General features: G+C 41.9%; 1 protein-coding gene across 2 annotated transcripts; it reads left to right on the top strand.

Moving 5' to 3' along the window:
• The first annotated feature begins 4,561 nt into the window (after window positions 1-4,561).
• Spp1 (secreted phosphoprotein 1) lies at window positions 4,562-11,683 on the top strand. Of its 2 annotated transcripts, XM_028867315.2 has the most exons (7): window positions 4,562-4,668; window positions 5,740-5,804; window positions 5,899-5,937; window positions 8,231-8,311; window positions 8,818-8,859; window positions 9,873-10,166; window positions 10,857-11,683. In XM_028867315.2, the coding sequence occupies exons 2-7, from the start codon at window positions 5,751-5,753 to the stop codon at window positions 11,244-11,246; spliced, it is 900 nt and encodes a 299-aa protein (XP_028723148.1). In that variant the 5' UTR covers window positions 4,562-4,668; window positions 5,740-5,750; the 3' UTR covers window positions 11,247-11,683. The 2 variants fall into 2 exon arrangements, with proteins under 2 accessions (XP_028723148.1, XP_037065132.1); XM_037209237.1 differs by lacking the exon at window positions 8,231-8,311.
• The last annotated feature ends 13,954 nt before the right edge of the window (window positions 11,684-25,637 follow it).

Consider the following 25,637-nt stretch of genomic DNA (forward strand, 5'->3'; position numbering starts at 1 on the left):
TCCATCTCACTCTGATTAGAACAGCTCAAAGAGAAACCAAGTAACAACAAGTGCTGATGGATGTGGGGAGAGGGTGCCTTTATACACAGCTGGAGGAATGTACATTAGTATATCCATTTCACTATAGAAATCAGCACAGGGCGTTCTAAAAAGGAAAACAAACAAACAGACAACAAAAACAACTAGCAGGTCATGGTGACGCCTTTAATCCCAGCACTCAGGAGGCAGAGGCAGGCTGGTCTCTGTGAGTTCCAGGACAGCCAGGGATATGACACAGAGAAACCTTGTCCCGAAAAACAAAACAAACAAAAACTAAAAACAGAAAGACCATACAATACAGCCATGCTACTTCTAGCTCTGTGGCCAAGTTTACACAACACAGAGTACCTAAAACCTGTGTTTATTGCAGCACTAATCAGAGTGGTGAAGTTATGGTGGCTTAGTCTACCTATCTGTCAACACAGGAATGGTTAAAGAAAATGTGTTATGTGTATGGAATGGTGTTTCACCAATAAAGAATGAAATTATGTAATTTGCTGCAAAGTGGATACAAGTTGAGATAATTATCTTAATCAAGTAAATCAGACTCATATGTGGATCATTTTTTATAGATACATAACCCATAAATAAAATAAAGATTCCAAATTAATACACCACAGAAACATTTACATATCCAAGTACCTTGCTGCACTGTTCACAAAGGCCAGAGTACAGAGCCAACCCACGTGTCTATCAATAGATAGATGAGCAGAGGAAATGTGGCATAATTCACAATGGGATTTTACTCAGTTATAAAGAATGAGACTATGATAGTCGTAGAAAAATAGATGGGAGTAGAGATCATTTATGTTAAAAGAAAAAAAAACACTCGAATATAGATTTAAATTCGTATGTGAGAGTGAGTGTGTGTATGTATGTGAGTATGTGTAAGAGTGTGTGTGAGTATGTTTGTATGTGTTCAAGTGTGTTTGTGTATGTTGGAGTGTGTGAGTGAATGTGTGTGTGTGTGTGTGTGTGTGTGTGTGTGTGTGTGTGTGTGTGTGTCGGATATGAAAGTAGAAAGGGAACCATGAGAGAAGAGGAAGGAGTCTAAAAGAAACAGTGAGATAAGATGAAGGGAGGAGGGTGATGGAATTTACTCTGCTTATTATGAAACCGAACAGAACTCTGAGAACCAACGAGAGGGGCCAAGAGAATGAGAGAGGGAAATGGAGAAGAGAAAGAATGAGAACAAAGTCCAACGATATATGTGCACGAATATGTCACAGTTAAACCTGATTGTGTGCTAATAAAACATGGAAATTAAAATAATCGAGTCAGTGAGTATTTTTCTTTAAATTCTGTAACATTTCTTGAGCTTGAAGGCGAAACTTTTTCATTTGTCTTAATTCAAAACTAATGCTTACCCTTATAAGACCACTTTTTCAGGAGGTGAATTTTATTGTCTATGTTGTTAAACAATGGGATAAAAGGATTTTTACTATTTCTTAATAGTGTTTGTAAACCAACCTAATTTCAGGTCTAAACCTAAAAATCTCACCCTCTGATTAATAATGTCCCCTTTCCATAGAATGGGCTTCTGACAGATCAGTCATGCCATCAAGACAATTCCAAGACGTTGGAACCTTTTTTAAGGGACAAAATGAACAGCTGTAGAGCTGAGAAAGCTATAGACCAGGTAGAATCTAGTTAGCAGCCTCCAAATAAGATGGATGTCAATATAATAAAATGTCATTTCAATGTAGGTGACACTAAGCACCTAACTTTTCCTAATTTTCATGTAAACAAGAGAATAATAATATTCTTTATATGTTTCTATTTAACTTCTTAGGGTGTTTACATTTTAAGATCACAAATCACTCTTTGCAACAAAACTTTATTTTCATTGGCAAGATTTACAGGGAATTTGAGTACTTTAAACTCTTGGTCCTATCAACCAAAAGTCATCTAAGAACGAGATGTGGATATACAAAAGATAACACTCGTGGGTTTAAATTGTTTAATGTGTGAATTCTAACAATTGGAAAATCCCACTCAGGGAAAATGTCAGCAGCATATTTGAGTTCAGAAGGCAAAGGCATGCGCCTCCTCCAGTCAGAAGGGCATGCTGTCCTTCCCTGCTGTGCTGAATTGTTCCTGTACAAACCGCCTCATCTTCCCAACGCAAGGGGCACAGACATTCTTGAACCTTGAATTCACAAAGCTGGACTGGGGGCATGAGTGTAGGAAGAGGGAAGCAGAGGATTGTGTCAACCTGGGATAGCTGGAGGCATCAACAGAACAGAACAGGGGCGCTTTGGTTCTCAGGGTCCCTGGCCCTGGTTGTGAACTGGGTCACTGTTGGGAAATACTTCCTTACTGGGCATTCCGGGAAGTCGGTGTATACAGTTGGCCTCTGAGGACGTTCTCCCCTGCTGCTTTCAGAAAATGCTTGAAGCCTTTGCAGGCTGTCACCTTTCCAGAAATGCTGCCATCGTGTGGCACTTGGGAGTTACAAAGAGAAGAGTCCTGGGAAGGGTCATATGGTTCAGCTCGAGGTGGCGCAGCTCCAGCAAAATCTATTTCTATACCTCCCTAATTCGTGTTGAATCATTCCTGTGGGCACAGGGTAAACTGCAGTGAACTCTGTGGACATCTTGTTGTGTTTAGGATTTGTGGAATTTCCCTTCACTACCCTGAAAACACGACAGAGTCATGTGGGTGTTGTGCTTAAAGGGGAAAAAGGTTTTTAAAAGCAGAAATAAGAAGCTTATAAGAAATAAGAAGCCTAAAGTTCTTTTTACGACTTTATAACCTGTGTGATTTATATTTTATAGTCATAGGTAACCCCTTAATAAAGCATGTGCTAATGACCTTCAAATTAACACTATCATTCCATTTAGAATACATGCATCAGGAGATAACCCAAATGCTCGAAACAGCCTTGCACTTCTTATTCTAACCGTGTGGATTACGTAATCTAGATTCATATCAGAAGCAATAGTTGGCAGGTAGGGCTGACAACTAATGCAGTTATGCTCTGACCTACCTTTTAGTCTCAGTTACTGTGGACCCCTTACAACGGACATGTAACATAATAAGCAGTGTGTTCGTTTCAGGTAAGGGTAGAAAGGAAGTAACTCCAGGAGAATATTAATATTTGAAGCAGCTCTGCTTCACCCAGAATTTTATCTACTTTTAACTCCTCAGTAAAGTCTTGTTAATACAGATAATAAAATTTGCTTTTCTCATTAAGTTGCCAACTTTATACACGTTGGAAAATAAAACTCAAAAAGGACAATTCACAAATAGAAGTTCTGTCTTTAGAGATATCCAGACTACCCTTTAATGTGCATGGCTTAAAGATCTCCTACATCAGCCATCATCCCAATGTACAGACGTTACAAGTCATGGCTGTTTGCCTTTGCTGCAGATTTCAGCAATAGTTAGTGTACACATTCTTTAAAATGGGGGGGGGGGTTTGCAACACCTCAGGTACTGTCAGCTGTACGTGAACAAGTCCATTGTCCTGTAGAAAGGCTGAGTGACTCGTTCAAGGTCACACAGGGCACTGGTGACAGAAAGACTGACAGCCGGGATCTGGCTCCTGCAGCTTCCCGGCCCAGCAGCCATGCTGCCCTCACTCATAAGGGCTTGCTTAGGCAGCCTCTGCCTAGAGCAACTCACCCTCTTGCGTTTTCCACGCTTACGCAGTTGACAGGGCTATCAGAGCCATCACCTCCCAGCTGCTCCGACAGCGCCACAGAGACTCACATCTCTGCAAGGTCACCAGAGGCATGACTTCACAGGCACGGGTGGAATTTCAGGGTCACGGTGTCGTTTGTCTAAATGGCATGCTTCTGCATATCTGAAGTGTCAGAACTGAGCTGTGGGTCTTGTTTTGTCTTCATTTTATCTTTGTTGTTGTCTGTTCTACTTTATTTATTTGTTTGTTTATTTATTTAATTAATTAATTTATTTATTTTTGTGAGAGGGTCTCAATCTGTAGCCCAAGCTGGTCTAGAACATGGTATATAGCTCAGGCTAGCCTGGAACTCATGATGGTCCACCTGGGTGCTGGGATTCCAAGCCTGAGCCACTGTACCCCAGCCAACCTGAGCTATTGAATACAAAGGCGGGGGGTGGGGGGGGGAAGGTCTCAAAACTCTGCCTGCAGGAACAGCAGCTTTCCAAAAGAGACAAATGGCATATCCATGTGGCCTTGACCTATAACTTAGGTCCAAAGAAAGAGACTCCATCCCCGACCCTTTCATCCCCATTGATGTTTTCCTACGAATCCAGCAACTATAAATGAAATCTCTGTGAAAAGGATTTGCTCTTCCCTTCCTTGTGGACCTGGATGCTCTTCCAGGATTCTAAATGCATCCCATAAATGAAAAGGGTAGCTAATGACATTGTACATAAGTAACGTTTTGTGTGTTTCCTTTTCCTCCTTTTTTTTTTTTTTTCAACCACAAAACCAGAGGGGGAAGTGTGGGAGCAGGTGGGCCGGGCAGTGGCGAAAACCTCATGACACATCACTCCGCCTCCTGGGTTGGTGTAGACTGTCTGGAGCAGCATTTAAATCCTGGGAGGTCCGAGCTGTCGGCAGCAGCAGGACAGAGGAGCCAGGCATCAGCATCTGAGGCTTTGCAGTCCCTTGCGCATTCTCAGAGGAAGGCAGCCAAGGTAAGCTGGCGGGTGAGGCTGCACACTCTCCTGCTGAACTCTGTGGGTGAGTCCAAAGAACGGACTTTTAACTGTAGCACTTGCCAGTCAGACTTGCACTATTCTAGGCTTTTTGAACAACCAGGTAAGATACATTGCAGGCTTTCAGGTATCTTCAAAGTCAGTGGAGTGTAGAAGTTAAAAATAAATTGAATCGGTTCTCAAAAGGGCAGAGAAAACTGCTACCAATCTCTCTCTCTCTCTCTCTCTCTCTCTCTCACACACACACACACACACACACACACACACACACACACAAACTGTAAGGTTCTGTCTCTTTGGAACAAATATCTATATCATGTTAAAGTTGCTGAATGACTGGAGACAACTAAAGTATGATACTGTTATTTTTTTAATAAATTAACTCATCTGGGACGGGAATTCTCAATGTCTAGCTTCTACACTTGGCTTTTAAATTTTTAACCAAGATCCTTATGTGATAACATGTGGACTCATTATCATGTGCAGAAAAGTCATTGACTTCTCAATGCTTTCCATTGCAAATGGAATATCTTACTCAATTTCAAAGATATCTTTATTTTATCTTTGTATCCCTTTCTCTTTTTTAAGTTAAAAAAATTCACATTTGAAATACAAATTGGAAAAATGGAAAGGCAACTTTTTTATTATTATTATTCTGTTTCCTTTTTGTTTTTCTTCCTCGGAAAGAGTACTCCCACCGTAGTTCACTGTTTTAATTACCAGAGCACTGTGAAACTGATCTTAGGTGTGGAGAGCTGGAGACATCTGATAGTGGTAACCTAAGCTCTGAGACTCCAGATGTAAAGTTCGGATAAATAGAAGCTGTGAAATTGCCCCCACCCACCCATCCCTACCCCTTGCTAAGGTGAGAGACTGAGAGAAAGAAGAGGCACAGGGACGTTGACTCAAAAGCTTACACACCGACATGACATTTTCTCTGAGATGTAGAGAAGATTCCATAATTTATTAGTGGCCTGGTTGTGGTGTGAGTGCGGAGAGGTGTGTTTGAACCTGTCAGGGTGTCAAGCCTTCCTCACAAATCTGTTGCAGGACCACCAGCCATGAGATTTGCAGTGGTTTGCTTTTGCCTCTTCGGCATTGCCTCCTCTCTCCCGGTGAGTACAACTGAAGCCCAGAGAAAATTCTCAAAAGCAAATGAGCTTGGGCACACTCTCATGCATGTTTCCCCTTCACTTTCTTGTCTTAAAGGTGAAAGTGGCTGATTCCGGCAGCTCCGAAAAGAAGCTGGTAAGCAACTTGGGGTTGATCATTTAACTGAAGAATGTAGGCCAGCGTTGCAGAGGTCGCTAGCAACAGTGCTTTATCTGATGCCATTTTATTGGTCTTCATAATCATGTTCATTTCAAAGTACTCACTGACTCCCTATTATAGACAGGGGCAGCACCAAACAGGGCCCTGCTTACAGATTCCCTTATGATTAGATTTTTAATATAACAAAAGCACGTTCCAGGCTATTGCAGCTTATATAAAATAGGTCCTAGCACTCTGAGTGACTTTCTTTCCTTGAGTCAACATGCTTTCCTAGAAGCAGAAAATCCCAGAGGCTGAGTTTAGACTTCACTCAGATGTTGGCCAGAGCTGTTCATATGACCATAATATCTACAACACCGCCCAAGACACTTGTGAAGAAGCCTGCCATGAAGAGAAAGTCTCTGTGTGCTGTTTGAATCTGTTGTGCTGGTCAGCGGACTTTAGATCACATTTTCCTAAACAAGAAAGAACACGAAACCAACGTCTGTATTTATTACAGTTCTTTGACCAGCAGCGTTGGTTACCTGTCCGTCCCTCCACAACAGGTGAAGGAACATGTGCCAGCCAAACACAAATGGGCCTTGTTCCAGGGAGTTTGGAGAAAAAGGCTCACAGAGTTCAGTTCCAGATGAGCAGAGTAAAGGCCAGGGTAGAGCTGCCTGGGGGGTCACTGCAGCTTCGGTGCTTAAATGACGACAGTCAGGGAGGTGTTTGTAAGGGGGTGTGTAAGATGGTGTGGGTAGGCCTGTCTGTTTTCCAACAGACTTGAGAATGTAGGTGTGGAAGCACAATTTAACAAAATGGGAAAATTAGCATTTCCATGCAAGAGAGAGACAATAACTGCTACTTTAAAAATAGAATAAAATAAATATTTTAAAATACAGGAATGCATTTTTAAAAGACATAACAGAATAGGTCATCAAATGGTATTTAGGATATAGTTGAAAAGCTCAAAAGTCGGTTTTCTAGAATCTCACAAACATAGAAGCAGAAGAAAATATGCAAAAGTCTTTAAGACTATACCCCTAAAGATGAACACTAGTTATCTTAGTTAAGATTATTGAATATTTTTGAACCTATTCATTTTGCTTGCATATATACTTTTCATATTACATTCTTTACCTTGTAAATCTAACTTACGCTATGTGACAAATGTCATCTACTTATGCATATATGAGATCACGTGGCGATCCCACTCAGCAGCCTTTGCATCTGGGTACAGCGGCAGCCCCTTCCTCCAGAGAGCCTCTCTAACAACCCAACGTAGCAGTCCTGTGCAGAGCTGTCTGCGAGAAAACCATACATGCTGCAGAATAGCTCGGTTCCCCACTCACCCCCGCTCAGGAGACTGTGCAAGGGATGAGTGGAGTCCCCAGGGTGCTTGTTCTCAGTAACATGTCTGTGAAGTGACAGCCTACCATGGGACACTTATGCAGGACAATATGCACTTCCTGAATTAGCATAGTCATTTTCCCGATAGATTGCCTTCTCCAAGGGACAGCCTATTCTGTTTCTACCATTGGCAGCCTGGCACAATAGGAGTTTTGAGCAATGGCTTTAACACTGTATTTATGGCTATCCGCTAACCACCAGACTGAAGTGGCTGTTGACTAATCAGACTGTGGCTAGTTCAATGGAGAGACTGAGTTTTTGCTTTTTGTCTTAATTTATATTGAAATTGACTACATTCAATTTAATCTTAACTTACATTTAAACAGCTGCCTGTGGCTAAGGACACCATCTTAGGAAGTACTGCCTTAGAGAATTCCTCTTTGTTCTATGGAGAAAAAACAGTGGGATCAATAGTAATCAAGTGTGTTAACCTGAGAGAAAACTTCATCCAGCAGAGGTAGACTAGGAAAGCAAATATTTGGCGGTGCTGACGGCCAGCGTGCCAGGGTTTGAACACCGACTCTGCCACTTCTTACTGCCTAGCCACACGGTGGTTGGGCTTCTTCTTTGGTATTATCATGGAAGTATACCGATGTGTACCTCATAAAGGGCTGAAAGGACTGAACCAATATTTATAAATCACTTTGAAAGAAGGCTTGCCCCATAGTAAATGCTATTTAGAGTGCCATTAAATGAATCAATAATAAAAAGTAAGTTATATTTTTATAATCTCTGAAGTTTTGCATGGAAGTATGAGTATATACCATGCATTTTCTTAAGGAGTAGGAAATGTAGCCATTTTATAAGCTTATGGCATACAGATCCCTGTGTTCATTTTTTAATAATAACAAATGCACACTTTTTTTTTTTTAAATAGCTTTACAGCAAACACTCAGATGCTGTAGCCACATGGCTGGAGCCCGACCCATCTCAGAAGCAAAACCTCCTAGCCCCGCAGGTATTGTTTTTCAATTTCTTAAAACTGAACAACAGGGCTGGAGCGAGGGCACAGCCATTAAGAGCAGTGGCTGCTCTTGCAGAGGACCTAGGTTCAGTTTCTGGCATCCAGATGTCAGCACTCAACCTTCTGCAACTCTAGTTTCAGGCGATCTGCTGCCCCTTCTGATCTCCTGGGGTACTGCATGCACACAGTACACTAATAATGCAAGTGAAACACTTAACACACAAATAAAACAAATGATAAAATAACAAAACAAACAAAAACCCCTAAACAATGATGATCTGCAGCTACTAGTCAGGCCATACAGGCTAGAGAGTGGGATCTCCCTATTTACAGGCACATGAGTGTCGAGAGGACCAGTGCACACATCACGGTGGTCTGTCCCACGGTAAACCCTCAGTTAGGCTGAAAAAGCGCAACCTGCTCTAGATTGAGGAGAATAACTTTGAAAAAAGCATCTTGAAATGTATGGTGTGTGCTAATATGTGGCCTTCCTTCTTCAGAATGTCGTGTCCTCTGAAGAAACGGATGCCTTGAAACAAGACGTAAGTTCTCATATTCACTGAGACCCACTGTTAGAGATCTGGAGGAAGCCACGGCATCATTGCCTTCAGACTGTCAGTTCACTAGCAAGAGTCCCAATGAATCTCTACTCAAAAGCTTGCTAAGAAAGGAAGTGCATTCATTCATCATCAAAATATATAGGTTCTTCAGATAAGTTTAGTGTTACAGGAAATATATACTCATGCCTGTTGCTTGAAACTTTAAGCCTCTTGGAAGGTATGGAAGGTAGTTTAAAAGGTAGTTTGAAGATGTTTTAAACTAATATTTGGTAAGTAGATCATCAGAGCTTAACAAAGCCAAGATGTTTTACTTTAAAATGTTTCTGTCATTAATATTAAAGATTATTTGATAAATACTCTTTCCTATTTGCTGAGCAAATAGATAAAATTTCCCTTAAGGTTCAATTTAAATATATAGATAATCTCTGATAAGGAAAGTTAGATAAAAGTGCTATAGATGTGTAGACTTGTAGTTTAAAAGACTTTAATCCTTAGTTAGTTATATGGATTTGGACTACAGCATGTGTACCCATGCTTTACAAAGTCGTCTCTTGACTATCCTTGATAATAGGGAGGAGATTACAGATTTTAATCTCTTTATTAAGGTACAGATGATGTGATATCTTAGGAAATTATATTTCAGATAAAAAGTCAATCTAGAATTTATGCTTATTACCTCATTGAATTTGGTAAATTAATACTGTACGCTATTTATGAGGTAAAATGTGTAATCAATATGAACATTATATTTATAAGTTTGACTTGAAAATATCTAAGAAAATAAAGTTTTATTAAGAAGCCAAAGTAGTGCCTCAGAATGTTATTTAATTTATTCTTGTATTAAAAAGCAAGTAAGAGTCCCACTTCATCACCTTAAAGTCATGGAATGTACTGTAAATGTACAGATCTTGAAATTAAACTAAAATATTTCAACAAAACTAGCACAGTATAAAATGCAGGCAGTAATTTACTGAGCTATCTTGATTTTGATGTAGACTCTCCCAAGCAACTCCAATGAAAGCCATGACCACATGGATGACGATGATGATGATGATGACAGAGACCATGCAGACAGCCAGGATTCTGTGGACTCTGATGAATCTGATGAAGATGACCATCCTGATGATTCTCACCATTCTGATGAGTCCGATGAGTCCTTTGACACTACCACACAAACAGAAGTTTTCACTCCAGCTGTCCCTACAGTAGACATCCCTGATGGCCGAGGTGACAGTTTGGCTTATGGACTGCGGTCAAAGTCCAGGAAGTTCCACATTTCTGATGACCAGGTAAATCCCTTGTCAGGTACATGGAATGGCTATGACTTGAGCTCACTTCTAGGAAACCAGAGTCTACAAATTCACTTGCTGTTCACCAAGCACTGTGCATTTATTTAAAGTCTGCCTTATGGCCTTTGAATACAGAGCTTTTTCCTACTTTGGCAGTCTTGTTTAAAGTGTGCATAATGTCTTTTTAATCTTATCTATCACACACAATTCCATCTTTCTAAATTCAGCCTCTAAGCAATATTTAACAGCCATTTATGTTAGTTCAATAACTACTGCAGGGAGTTATCTGTGAAATACAATGGTCATATTTGGAAGCTAAGTGTGTGAGAAAAATCCTAAAAATCACAAGTATAATGAGCTTAATCACAGGGTCTGAATTAGACTCAGCCTTGTTATTCACTATTCATTTGACAATTTAACTTTCAATGTCTTTTCACGTAAATCAGAGATAAGGAGACTATGAGAATACACTACAGGTTTTTGTCACCGACATAAATGATATAGATATTAAACTAGGAATGGCTGACATGATGGTGCCTGGGAAGGTACAAAGTAAATGCTAGTGCATTTTCTTCTTCAGTCAAAAATTTAAAAATATTTAGTACAGTTTGACCTAAAAGTTAGAGATAAAGCATTACAATGCTCTTATTCTTGGCTGTTTGTATAACTCTTTAATCTGCTCTGGTTTAGTATCCTGATGCTACAGATGAGGACTTCACCTCCCACATGAAGAGCAAGGAGCTGGACGATGCTCTCAAGGTCATCCCTGTTGCCCACCATCTGAACGTGCCATCTGGCAAGACCAGTCAGGAATCAAGTCAGATGGATGAACCAAGTGTGGAAACCCACAGCCATGAGCAATCCCAGGAGGATAAACAGAAGGCTAGTCATGAAAGCACTGAGCTGTCTGATGTGATTGACAGCAAGGAAAGTTCCAAAGCCAGCCAGGAACATCAGAGCCATGAGTTCCATAGCCAGGAAGACAAGCTAGTTCCAGTCTCTAAGAGTAAGGAAGGCACTAACAACCTGAAAATTTACATTTCTCATGAAATAGAGAGTTCATCTTCTGAGGTTAATTAAAAAAGAGGCAAAACCACAGTTCCTTACTTTGCTTTTAGTAAAAAGAAAAGAAAAGAAGAAAAAATATTGGTGAGGGCTAAGCAAGAATGTTAGCTGCTTCTTTCTCGGTTTAGTGGATATATGCATGTAGAGAAGGAAACAGATAATATTTTGAGCCATTAGCTTAGTTTGTTGCTTCATGAAAACACCCTGTAACCTAAAAGCTTCAGCACTTTGCCTCTGCTCTTTCTGTAGAAGAAAAGCAAACCTCCACTGCATCTTACTGATTGTTATTCTTTTATGAATGAAATGTATGTAGACACAAGCAAAATGCCTTCACACGCTTAAAAGAGAGACTATAGCAGTCTGTGTCACTACAATCGTTTGTTTTTATAATTAGTGTACATTTTGTTGTGATTATTTTTGTTGGTGTGAATAAATCTTATATCCTGAATGTAGCAAGTCTGGTGGTGTCAATTATTCTTTATTGGTTTCTCACAACTGCTTTGCAATTTCTAAAATGTAACTATTTTAATGAACTTGCCCAATGTAGTTAAAGCCATTTAGGGTTTTAGTGATCAGTGGAACAAGGGCAACCTGAAAGTTAATAGCAGACAGAATCACAAGGCTCTCCTATGGAATAGTCTCACCTAATTATAACATTCACTAGCTAATGTAAAAGCTAGCAAAAGCCTGGATGCAATCAAAAGTCATTTTTATGTTTTCTATCATTATCTATTAATTTGCTCAGTAAACATGTAGCTTTCTTGACTTATGTAGGTCTTCTAGCTATCCTGATCATTCTTAGGTAAGAATATATGTATATGATGTTTCATCTGAAAACGAATTTCTTCTCAATTCCATTCAAATGTGAAATTTCAGAAGGACTAAAGTGGCACACATGCCTTTAGCCTTTGAAACTAGATATTCCTTCTAGAAATCATGGAAACAATCTAAATACCCTTCAACTGATAGATGAATACTATTCAACTTTAAAGAAAAATTCCGTCATGGAATCTGCAGGTAAATGGGTGGAACTAGAAAAGATCACACTGAGGGGGTCATCCAGATCACGAAAAACAAACACTGTATGTTTCCTACCTGTGGTTCCTAGCTCCGGATCTTCAGATGTGAATATGGCCTAGACTGGCTACAGAAACCAGGACAGTGAGAATGTACAGTGGGGTGCAGGGGAGCAGCGAGATGAGACTAGCAGGGCACCTGTGATGTGAAGAGGAAATGGGTGGGCTTTGATTGGGGGGGGGGGCAGACAAATACAGAAGAAGGAAGAAAAATAACAATGAGATGTCTGAAAAGGTCATAAGGAGCCATATTATTGTCTACCGACCTAAAATTACATGTACTACATATATGTCTATGCATACATATACAACTAGAGTTTAAACGAAAGATTCCCATCTGGGCTGACAATGCTCCCCGCAAGAGCTATAGACTATCAATCAAAGGCCACAAGAGAAGCCTTCTTTTGAGCTGTTGGTCAGGGCTGTCCAAGGGACCACCAAAACTTTATCGGCTATTGTTGTTGCCCTTAGTTGCCTTCCAGAGGTTGAAGATAAAAGTCTCTATGGTTGAAGATACCATGTACTTCAGGCACAAGATCCAGAGTGTTGGAACTGGATCTGACCTGAAAACCTCCTCCCTGAGGACAGCTTTCACAGCCAAAAGGTGCCATGCAAGCTTCCAAGGCAGGGAAGCAACCAATAGCTACACCCAGCTGTGATGCCTATGAACTGAAGCAACAATCAACATGACATGATACCAACTAGGGCACAATAGTGGCATGCGTATCTTGGCAGCAACCAATAGCTCTCTCCTTGGGTTTAAGACCCTTTCAACAAGAAGGAAAGCATGCCAAGTGCTAGAAATTCAGCCAATTTACCAGGGATAGTGAAGCCATGGAGAACCTACAACTACTGCTTTACTAAACCAACATAATTCCTAACTACATTCTAAATATTTGTCCTTATACCCACAGATTATTATAAATTGCACTTCTCGTCAAAGGAACATCTTCTTGGTACAGATGAAGGCCTTACAGAAAACTACAAATGATCAAAACACAAAAAATAAGTGACTGTGTGGTACCCAGTGCTAACTGATACATTTATAACATAATTCCTGCACTCAAGGCTCAGGGATCATGGAGGAAGAGAGGGTGTAAAATGGCAAGAAGCAGAAGACCAGGAAATCCGCTCTGAGAATGTGTATCCCAGAAATGTCAGAAGCTACACCCATGAAGCCTCATCAACATGGCTGCCTACACAAGACCTGAACAAGGACAACCCTAATAGACATGCTAACAAGGAAGGGGGAACCTTCATGGTGCCTAAACTCTAAACTAAGAACTACAGGCAACTAAGGAATACAGAAAGCAAGAGAAATCATCTTCCCCAGGAAGGAGCCTCTAAATTAGTTATCCAATTATTAAGTGGTCAGCCTTGAAACATGTACATACAAGTAACATTATAGGGATTAAACGGGTTATACTTATATATTTAGGAATACACACACACACACACACACACACACACACACACCACTCATATGTAACCACAATGCAAGGAGTAGAGGCCATGAATTTGAGAGAGAGAGAATAAGGGGATGGTATAAGGGAAAAGCTGGAGGGAGGAAAGGGGAAGGGAAAATGATAAAATTCTATTTTAATTTCAAAATTAAAATTTATTGAAACCAGAAAAGAGTTTGAACAAAAAGACAGGTAGCATTTATTTTTATAGGACTTTAAAATCTCATAAATATGTTGATTTCCTCTGAGCAATATAAAAATGTAATATGATTTCCATAAAAAATAAAGCTAGGGGCCTGCTTTGGTTCCCAGCACCTAGACCAGGTAGCCACAGCCGCCTGTGACTGCCCCCTCTTGGCCTCTGAAAATACTGCACACACGGTACACATAAACACATGTAAGCACACATGCACACAACATAAATAAAAAATGATTCCTAAAAATAAATAAATAAAATGAAACTCTTCCCCTAGAGCTATGCAGGCTAACTTTTAAGTTGATATGGAAATTAACATATAAGAATATAATGAAAAAAATCTAAAAAGAAATAATAGCAATAAGGAAGGATTTGTCCTAGTTACCCCCGCCCCCCCCCACACACACCAGAAGCACTGCAGTACTGGCATATAAACATCCAGGAAAGAAGACAGTAAGGTCAGGCATAAGCCCAAATGCATGTGGAAAATTACTGTACAGTAGAGATGGTGTCCGATACCCCATATCACTGTCCTTGCACACACCAGTCGTCAATTGAAGTGACTCATAGCTTCCTGGTGTACTTGCCTCCCTTGGCACCCATCACAATCAACCCCAACAGTCACAAGTTAGTTGTGTCATCCCCACATGCCGTGGAATTCAAGCAGCCTCCTTCTTGTCAGCACACGCTGAAATCAAAGGGCATCTGCAGCTTAAACCTCAAATCACATCTTTGAGTTCTGGTACAACTCAAAGACCATTCTGCTTCTCTGTTAGATGGGGTTTACGCAGGGGGCAGAAATCTCACGACTACTCTGAACAGGGAGACTATGATACCAAAAAATTAATTACCAGAAATAAGGTGTTAATAGAAGACAAAAGACCATTTTAATGACAACGATAGGAATGGGAGTACCCATATAAGGGACAGCTTGCAGAGAAGGGGCTCCTCCCTAAAATTCTTCACTACAGAGGTGGTGGGTGTACTCCAGCAGAGGAGCAGACCAGCTTGCTGGGTGACCCCTGGTCGGGGTTGGTGACCCCCGGTCGGGGCTGGTGACCCCCGGTCGGGGTTGGTGACCCCCGGTCGGGGCTGGTGACCTCCGGTCGGGGTTGGTGACCCCCGGCCGGTGTTGGTTGGCAGCTGGTGGGCTGAAACTGCCTAACGATGTGCTTTCAGAAGACCTCCAACGTACCGAGGCTGGCAGAGCGGCTGAGGGAGAAAGACGCTGGCAGCCTTGCTTTAAGAGCAAGGACAAGGACACCAGGGACAGCCAGAGTGAGGCAGTTCTGCAGTGTCCCTCCGGTGCCCTCTACTGACAAAGTGCCACCGTGCCAGCTGGCAAAGCAAACGGGCTGCCGGGCCCATCTCCAGGATCACCGATCAAAGGCAAGGGATGCGGAGAAAGGATGCTGAGCCGACAGCAGAACAGGATCACCGGGAAAAGGCTAACTCAAGGACCTGACGCCGCCTTGTCCGATAAACTAAAAACAAGCACCTAAAGACGAGATGAGGTCACATGCAAGGAACCGAGTAGCAGACTTGAAGGGTCTCCATCGGGCCAACAGCCAAGCAAGGAAGTGGCTGTGGCCGTAATGGGTTCTGGCAAGCTGTATGTGATTAAGACAAGCTGTATCAAGATCTTATTAGATCTAGCAACACTGTTTCAAATGAGGATTTGAGTCCCATAGGCGCCTACTTAAGTATGCAGGTTCTTGTGTCCCTGGGCAAAGAACTGGACCAGAGACACATGGTTAGAAATAAAAATGGACATTTTAGTAAGAAGGGGGAAATATTTCCAAGAATGGGAGTGGGCTAGTAAGCTGAGAAACACATGTGCTCCGAAAGCACTGGTACACATTTCATGATCCTCTTACAGACTATTTACTCAGTCCCTGCCTCTCACACCTTCGAAAACAACAGCATTTTCGGGGGCATTTTTTTTTTTTTTGGTCTCTACTTTCTTTCCACAGTACTGAAAGATGGAGAGGATAAAAGAAAGGCGCTTCTTAATAGGCAAACACTCAACTAACAAAATATGAGGACAGAACGATGAAATTAGAAAAAAAATTCATAAACCACACTGTAACACTGACTCAGGAAATGATCACTAATGAATGTGAGGCTCGTTGCACAAGAAGTGATTTCTTTAAATAGGACACAACTGCTCTGGAGGAAAGGGTTACCTGAAAAATGTGATGTCTTCAGTTTTGCCTGTCATTCACCTTCAGCCTCACTAACCCCTTCTCCCTACTGTGAGGAAATACACGTATGCAGTTTTTCTTACCCGGCATATGCAAGGTCATAGGATTGCTCTTCAGACCGCCCCCCTCCCCCCCACACATTCGTGTATACATAGGAACTTACAGATAAACTGACCCTAAACGCTGAGGTGACTGAATCTACTGACCTGTCTCACAGAGAACAATGCAGGGCAGGTCTAACGGGACAGGCCTGAGTATAAGATCCTAATGGTGCGGCGTTACCAAAATCACACATGTCAAGGTTCACCTTGAAGTTATTATCTGGATACCGCTGAGTAAAACTCCCAAGGTTTTGCATGAAGATGATGCATCCACATTCTGCCGAGTGAGGACACGGGGGCCTTACTCTAATACACGCTCTGACATTTGACTTTTGCCATGCATTGCCTTGTCTCGGGCCGAGGGAAAGATGGGGATAAAGCACGGATGTCAAACAGGGAACAGCCAGACTCGGAACTGCACTGTCTCCCTCCGGGGTAAAACAATGATCCAAGTCTCAACCCCAAGAAACTAGAAGCAAACCCACTGTGGGCAGAAGGAAGAGTAGACCAGAGCAGGCAGACAAATCGGTCAATCATGTGACATAATAAAACATGTTGCTTCTTCTAAACTGTTAGTTACCTGGGGCTATAGCACAGAGGTAGAGTGCTTGCCCTGGATACACCGGGCCCTGGGGGACAATACCAGTCCTGCCACAAATTAATTTAAAATGTTCTAGCAAGACAAGCACAGATGGAAACCGAGAAGATCCGATAAACAGGGGCAATCACACAGGCCCTGCTGCTACTTAAAAGCACCAGGGGAAAGCCAGTATGATGAGATGAATCTTCCACAAAGAATGATGTATTGGAATCCTGATGTCCAACATCTCAGGTGCAATGTCCTGAATGAAGTCACAATGAAGTAAAGTGGGTTCCTAACCTAGAGCAACTGGTGACCTTATAAGAAGAAGGGGTATGAAGATGGAAGTAGTGAATGATGCTCCTGAGTCCTGGGAGAAGAAAAGGATTCACCTCTACAGATTTCCATGGAAATATGCCCCCACTGACACCGTGCTGCTATTAGACTCCTGGCTTTTAGAACTTGATACAGAACATTTTTGTATCTGCACCACTCAGTGTGTGGAACTCTGTTACAGCCCCCTAGAAAATAAATGCAATTCTAAACAACTTTGTGCTCATAAGTTCATCAACCTAAAAGAAACCAAACAGTTCCCCAAGGCTATTAACTCTCAAAAATTCAGTCAGGATGACAGGGGTCAGGATTACAGCAGACGGTGGGGGAAGTGGGGGGGTTGGGGAGGTGGCCTTAATAACCACTTAAGACACTGAACTTGTAACTCAAAACTCCTGAAGAAGAAACTCCTGATCCAGATAATTGTACTGGAAATTTTTACCAAACATTCCAAAAATTAGCACACATTTTCCATCGTCACCTTCAGAAAGCACAAGAGGAGGGAGCATTCTGTCTAGCTCATTCATGAGACAAGTGTTACTCTAGCACTAAATGCAGATGGAGGCAACTCACATGTACACAAGGATGCTGAAACCGATAACTCTCATCAACACGGGCACAAAGGTCCTAGGCAAAACGTTAGAAAATCAAATCCAACAACATACGAAAACGTACCTCTTAACCAGGTAGGATCCAGGACAGATATACACGGTTTGTTCAGTGTTTGAAAACCATGCAATGTGTCCCATTCTATCAGTAAGTTAGAGGAAAAAAGTCACATGATGGTATTGGTGATGTAAAGAATCTAATAAATACAGTAACAGTTTAAAAAAATAAGAACACAGCTGGGCAGTGGTGGTACATGCCTTTAGTCTCAGCCCTCAGGAGGCAGAGGCAGGCAGATCTCTGAGAGTCTGAGGCCAACCTGGTTTACAGAGTGAGTTCCAGGACAGCCATGACTGTTATATAGAGAAACCTTGTCTTGGAAAAACAAAAACAAACAAACAGAAACCTAAAAGAACACATGGGGAAGCCTAGTGCCTGATGCATAAATATGAGGGCCTGTGTTTGGATCTCCATACCCATTTATTAAGAGCCAGGTGTGGATGAACACAATTGTAACTTTAGCTTGGGAAGGATGGAGTATGGTAGATTCCCTGAACTCATTGGCCAACTAGTTTAGTCAGGTGATCAGTGGGTTCAGTGAAAGATAAAGTGGGGAGCACCTGGGGCAGATACCCTACATCACCCTCTGGCCTACTTGAGCATCTGCACACACACGTGCACATACACAAAGAACAGAGTATGTTCTCAGCCTCAAAGAGCATCTCTGAAAACACATTGCTGTGGTGATACATTGTGTCCCCCAATATATTGTGTACCCTAATAAAACTTATCTGGGGTCAGAGAACAGAACATCCACTAGATTAGAGGCCAGAAAATAGTGGCACACACACCTTTAATCCTATCACTTGGGAGGCAGAGATCCATCCGATCTCTGTGAGTTCAAGGCCACACTGGGAACAGAGCAAGGTGTGGTGGCACACACATTTAATCCCAGCACTTGTTATTTTATGTCTTTGCTTGGGAAGCACACACGCCTTTAATCCCAGGAAGTGATGGCAGAAGCAGAAAGGAATGTAAGGCGTGAGGACCAGGAACTAGAGGCTTAATTTAGCAGCAGTTTAGCTGAGATCCATTTGGGTGAGGACTCAAGGCTTTCAGTCTGAGGAAACAGGATCAGCTGAGGAGATGGCGAGGCGAGGTTAGCTGTGGCTTGTCCTGTCTCTCTCTGATTTTTCAGCTTTCACCCCAATATCTGGCTCTGGATTTTTTATTAATAAGACTGTTTAGCGATCCATATTACACATTGCTATTTTTTTAAGGATAAATACTTCAAAGGAAGAATGTCTCATTTCTTCATTCTAACGTAGAACCAGAAGTTGTATTCTCTGCAATGAAGTAAAGGAAATGAAAAGCACGCAGCCTAGAAAACATGAAATAGAAACGTTTCCATTTGCAGATGATACCATTGTCTGTGTAGAAAACATTTAGGAAATGTTGACCATTGTGTTACAAACCCTTAGTCCCAGCACTCTGGAGGCTACGGTGGGAGGATTGTGAGTGCAAAGCCAGGCTGGCTGAGTAGTGAGACCTTACAGGGGTGGGGGAGGGTACAGGAAGGGATCGAAATTCTAAGACAGTCTTAGTCACTGTTCTGTTGCTGAGAAGAAACACCATGACCAAGGCAAGTCTGATAAAAGAAAGCATTTAATTGAGGGTTTACTTATAGTTTCAGAGGGTGAGTCCATGGTCATCATGGCCGGGAACATGGTGGCAGGCAGGTTTGGGGCTGAGAGCTTACACTCTGATCGGCAGGCAGAGAGAGACAGACTGGGCCTGCTATGGGCTTTTGAAACCTCAAAGCCCACCCCCAGTGACACACCTCCTCTAAGAAGTCCACACCTCCTAATCCTCCCCGAACAGAATTGAGAGACCAAGTGTGCAGAGGTGTGGGCACATGGAGGCCCTTCTCTCTCACATCATCTCTTCCCACTCCCCGGCCCCCACAGGCTTGCAGCCACATCATAATGCAAAATGCATTCAGTCCAACTTCAAAAGTCTCCATAGCCTTTTACAATCTTAGTACCATTTTAACGTCCAAAGTCCATGTCTCTTCTGAGACTCAAGGCAATCTCTTAACTGCAATCCCATGTAAAAGAAAAAGGCAAACCGCCATACCTGTCTTAGCTAGGGTTATAATTCCTGTGATGAAACGCCATTAGCAAAAGCTACTCATGGGGGGCTGGAGAGATGGCTCAGAGGTTAAGAGCACTGGCTGTTCTTCCAGAGGTCCTGAGTTCAATTCCCAGCAACCACATGGTGGCTCACAACCATCTACAATGAGATCTGGCTCCCTCTTCTGGCCTGCAGACAGAACACTCACTGTATACATAATAAATAAATAAATCTTTAAAAAAAAAAAAAGCTACTCATGGAAGGAAGGGTTTTTCTGGCTTACATATTGGGATATCATAATCAATTGAGAGAAATCAACTCAGGAACTCAAACCAGGCAGGAACCTGGTTTGCAGAGGCCATGAAAGGGTTCTGCTTACTGGCTTGTTCATCATGACTTGTTCAGTCTGCTTTCCTGGCACCCAGCACCACCATCCCAGGGATGGCCCTACCCATGGTAGGCTGGGCCCTCCCACATCAATCACTAATTAAGAAAATGACCTACAGGCTTGCCTACAGCCCAATCTTACAGAAATATTTTCTCAATTGAGGCTCCCCGCTCTCAGATGATTTCAGCTTGTGTCAAGTTGACATAAAACCAGCCAGCATCGGTATCTATATAAACACACCTAGAACCAGCTTTTAAAATCACAGGACCCATGATCAACTCAGTTAAATTCCTGTATTCTGACAAGGAACAGATGGAGACAAAATAAAAATGAATGCCATTTGACATTACAGTTGCTCCCCAAAAAGTCAATATTTAGGTATCTGTGGTGGTATTGTGTTCCCCAAAATATTGTGCACCCTAATAAACTTATCTGGGGTCAGAGAACAGAACAGCCACTAGATACAGAGGCTAGAAAATGGTGGCACTCACTCCTTTAATCCTAGCATTCCAGAGGCAGAAATCCGTGTGTTCAAGGATACAGCCAAGCATGGTGACTCACGCCTTTAATCCCAGGGAGTGATGGCAGAAAGCAGAAAGGTATATAAGGCGTAAAGACCAGGAACTAGAAGCTTTTAGCTACTTAAGCTTTTAGGCTTTTGAGCAACAGTTCAGCTGAGACCTATCTGGATGAGGACTCAGGGGCTTCCAGTCTGAGGAAACAGAACCAGCTGAGGAATTGGCAAGGTGAGGAAGCTGTGGCTTGTTTTGTCTCTCTGATCTTCCAGCATTCACCCCAATACCTGGCTCCAGGTTTGCTCTGATTAATAAGAACTTTTAAGATTCGTGCTAGAGGTATCATCACCCCAGTGAATCATGTGCAGACACTTAATGGTGAATGTTGTAAGATCTAGTGAAGAAAACCAGAGAGATATGAAGATTCATTATCTTCATATCAGGCCAATTCTCCCCAAATTTATCTGAAAGTTAACACAATTCATATCAAAACTCAGCCAAAATTTTTGGACATATGGTAAAATACATTCTACAATTCACATGAGAACATAAAGACCTTAAGAATCTCTACTATAATAATATAATTTTATATAACATAATATAACAGAAATATAATATCATTGTAAATAATAGCATTTTATTTCGGCTTGCTATGTACTCAGTAGCATAGCTCCTTGTGGTATCAAGCTTACTACACAGCTACAACAATCAAGGCTGTGTGGTGTCGGCAGAAGGACAGAGGTACAGGTCGTGCAGCAGGCTGGAGGCTGCAGAAGTAGGTCTTGATAGATGACGAGTTATTTTTGACAAAGGAGTAAGGTCACTCCAATGCAGAAGCAATGGTCTTTGCAGCACTGTTGGAGCAACTGAACATCCATAGGACAGAAAAAAAAAGCAATGATAACATGGAAGACCACATCCTAAGTCTCACACTTCACACAAAACATAAAGCAAGCAAGTAAACAAACAAGCAAAAAACTCCAAGCCAAACAACAACAAAAAAATCAAAAATCCTCAAAGTGGATTATGGAATATAAACTAAAAATATATATAAAAAACTCCCATATAATAAATTAGAAAATATTCAGACCTCAAACTAAGCAGATACCTTAGAATCAGTGCCAAAAGAAGAAAGAATAACTAAGTTGGGCATCTTCAAAATTTAAAATTTTGTCCTGATGAAAGGATGAAGACAAACTGCAGGCAGGGAGAAAGCCTGTCCACTGCACACCCTGCAAAGGGATCTAGACCACAAACACCCAATCCTTAGCCTGTGCAGGAGCCATGACATCAGTCGCTTCTCACCCTAACTACCCGGCGGTACTGCAGATCCCACAGAACAACGGACTCAGTCCCACAGGACTGCACTTGTCTCACTCACCATGCTTAAGCTGTAAGTCTCTATATCATGTCCAACTTCATTACAAATTCAAGGATTACCATTGCCGCCATGGTCACACCCAATAGTTCAATTAAACAAATTACAGAAAAAAAAAAACAAAAACAAAAACTATGCTTACTGAATTGCTGTTAAAAATACAACTCAGATGCTGTGGTACAATCTCCGCACACTGTGAATATGTATTGCTCTCATTGTTAATAAAAAGCTGATTGGCCAATGGCTAGGCAGGATTTTTTTTGGGCAGAGAGAATGCTGGGAAGAAGGAGGGCAGAGCCAGAGGAGTCGCCAAGTAGATGGAAAGGAAGCAGGACATGCGGGAGAGTAACAGCCACAAGCCTGGGTGCAGCACACAGATGAATAGGAATGGGTTAATTTAAGTTGTAAGAGCTAGCTAGTAATAAGCCTGAGCTACTGGCCAAACATTTATAATTAATAATAAGTCTCTGGGTGGTTATTTGGGAAGTGGCTGGTGGAACAGGGCTGATCTTGGCCCAGATGGAAAACTCCACCTACACTCAGAGACAACTAAATGGCATGGACACAACGGGAAGTGTGTGGAGGGTGGGGTATGCAAAGTGTCCTTGGAACACACACTCTGTGGTTTCTAAAAAATGTCTTATTGCATAGTCCGAATTAAGTCAATTATTCAATGTCGTTTAAACTCTCTCTAGCACCTCTGCCCCCCTTAGAGGCAAAGCAGCACAGCTGAGAGTTCTGATCACCGCATCATGGCTGGCTCCTCTGGCAGCCAGCCCCTATCTCTAATCTATCCAGGAACCCCAGATAAGCACCATCTCACCAGCATTCAGGTAACATTCCCTGTCCTAGTTAGGATTACTACTGCGGTGATGAAACACCATAACCAAAAGCAACTAACGAATGAAAAAGTTTATTTCACTCACAGTTCCACATCATTGTTCATCACTGAAGGAAGTCAGGACAGGAACCTGGAGGCAGGAGCTGATGCAGAGGCCATGGAGGGGTGCTGCTTACTGGCTTGTTCCCCATGGCCTGCTCAGCCTGCTTTCTTAAAGAATTTAGGACTACCTGCCCAGGGATGGCACCACCCACCACGGGCTGTCCCCCCAATCTCTTATTAAGAAAATGTCTATAGGCTTGCTTACAGCCTGATCTTTATGGAGACGTTTTCTCAGTTGAGGTTCCCTCCTCTCAGATGACTCTAGCTTGTGTCAAGTCAAAGCCAGACAGCTCACTCCTATCACTGAGAAGAGCACAAGTGTTTTAGAAGCTGTGTTTCATGAATCACAGGCCAGAACTGACTTTTCATCATTAATATACTGTAGTAAAGAACTCTAAAGAGTTAAAATTTTAAACAAACCAAATAGTGCAATCAGAAAATAGACAAAAGATATGCCCAACATTTCACCAAAGGGGATACACAGATGGTAAACACATAGAAAGATGTTTGATGTTATTTGCAAATGCCCAGAGGCCCAGCATTTATGTGAAGAACACATGCACGGTCCTAGGTTGGATCTCCAGTGCTGCCAAGAACACAAATAAAACAATCTATAACAGTATTCAACCACAAAATGCCTATAAGAATGACAAATATAATATTACAAATAATGATGTCCGATACTGTGAAGGATGTGGAGACAGTGATCATGCACAGCTGATGGGAATGTAAGACTGTACTCATCCTCGAAAGCAGTTTGGTAATGCGTTCCTTTGATGCTTATGTGCACTTTACACATGGTCAAGAAAGAACACTTGGGCAGCCGGGCGGTGGTTGTGCAAGTACACACTTTTAATCCCAGCACTTGGGGAGGCAGATGCAGGCAGATCTCTGTGAGTTCAAGGCTAGCCTGGTCTACAGAGTGAGCTCCTGGACAGCCAGGGCTGTTACACAGAGAACCCCTTTCTTGAAAGAAAATAAATGAATGAATGAATAAATAAATAAATAAATAAATAAATAGGAAAGCTGCAGAAAGCTATAACTTTAATAAGTGCAGACTTGGGGGCTCAAATGGCATCGAAACATGCTTTTTCTCAATGTTTCACTCTGCCTTCTTATCATGCAGACTTCTACGACCTATCAAAGATAGAGTGAATCAGAAATCCTCAGAGTTAGACTCTAGAATCTGTATTTTAAAACACAATGATTTCCTGGCAGAATGTCATGCACTTTAAATGTTGGTTAAATGTTTCACTCCTGTGGCAACCTAATAGCAAACTTAGTGCTGGCAGAGACAGCCCTTCTGACTCATTCACAGCTACAATTGTCTAGATGGACATGAAGAAAGCACTGTGCAAAGTCTGGTAGGTCTTGGAACGCTGAGATCCTTGTTTCTATTGGGGCCAAGAGGTGTTTGAAAAATGACTCCATACCCTTTGGGAAAGTCTGGGTTGGTGAAAGTATAGTTCAAAGTCTTTTAGCAACCATGCCCAGAGAGTGTTCATAAATTATTAATAAATGGGGCTGGAGAGATGGCTCAGCAGTTAAAAGCACTGACTGCTCTTCCAGAGGTCCTGGGTTCAATTCCCAGCACCCACATGGCAGCTAACAACTGTCTGTAATGCTAAGATCTGACACTCTCACATAGACATAAATGCAAACAAAACACCAGTGCAAGTAAAATAAAAATAAATAATTAAGAAAAAAAAAAGGAACACAAGCTGAGAAAGCCATGGCAAGCAAACCAGGAAATTGTGTTCTCCAGTGGCCTCTGCTTCATTTAAAATGATTAATAAATGATCATATATTATAGTTAGTTAAGATGAAAGTCTTATACAATAGTTCAAACAGCTCTGTTCTTAGTCCCACCTTGAACAAAGGCACAGATGATAAATAGTACATCTTCACTTGACAAAACAAGGAGACAGCACAGGACGAAACATGTTTTAGGGGTGGATATGGTGCCAGTTTGGGAGAGTGTTGCATTAAGGGCATGGTGGCACACACCTGTAATTCCAGCACTCAGGAGGTGGGGGCAGGAATCTCAGAAGTTCAAGCTACACAGAGTTTGAGGCCAGCCTGGATTACATGAAATAAGATGTGTGTGTGTGTGTGTGTGTGTGTGTGTGTGTGTGTGTGTGTGTTGTACGATAACATGTACGATAACGTGGCCACCCTAAGGTTAATTTGATTTTGTTTTGCTTCTGTCCTCACATTCAGTTTGAAGCACTTTTTGTATATGTGCTCTTGGCTCCACTCTCCCTGAGTGTCAACACTCTGGCTGCCAGTTTGTCTGGACTTAGAACTATAACACAAATCCAGCAGACAAAAATGGTTCATTTTTAATACTTGGTGAAAAATAACCCACATTCTGGCTTGATTAACACTAATCAAACTTGGCCACTGTACCCATTTGTAAATAAATCACAGGGCTAAAGGGACTAGACACTCTGACTGGCCACGTTTGAGGCCTGACTCACTTTTTGGAGC

This window comes from Peromyscus leucopus, chromosome 10 (genome assembly GCF_004664715.2).
Source record: "Peromyscus leucopus breed LL Stock chromosome 10, UCI_PerLeu_2.1, whole genome shotgun sequence".
Lineage (NCBI taxonomy): Eukaryota > Metazoa > Chordata > Mammalia > Rodentia > Cricetidae > Peromyscus > Peromyscus leucopus.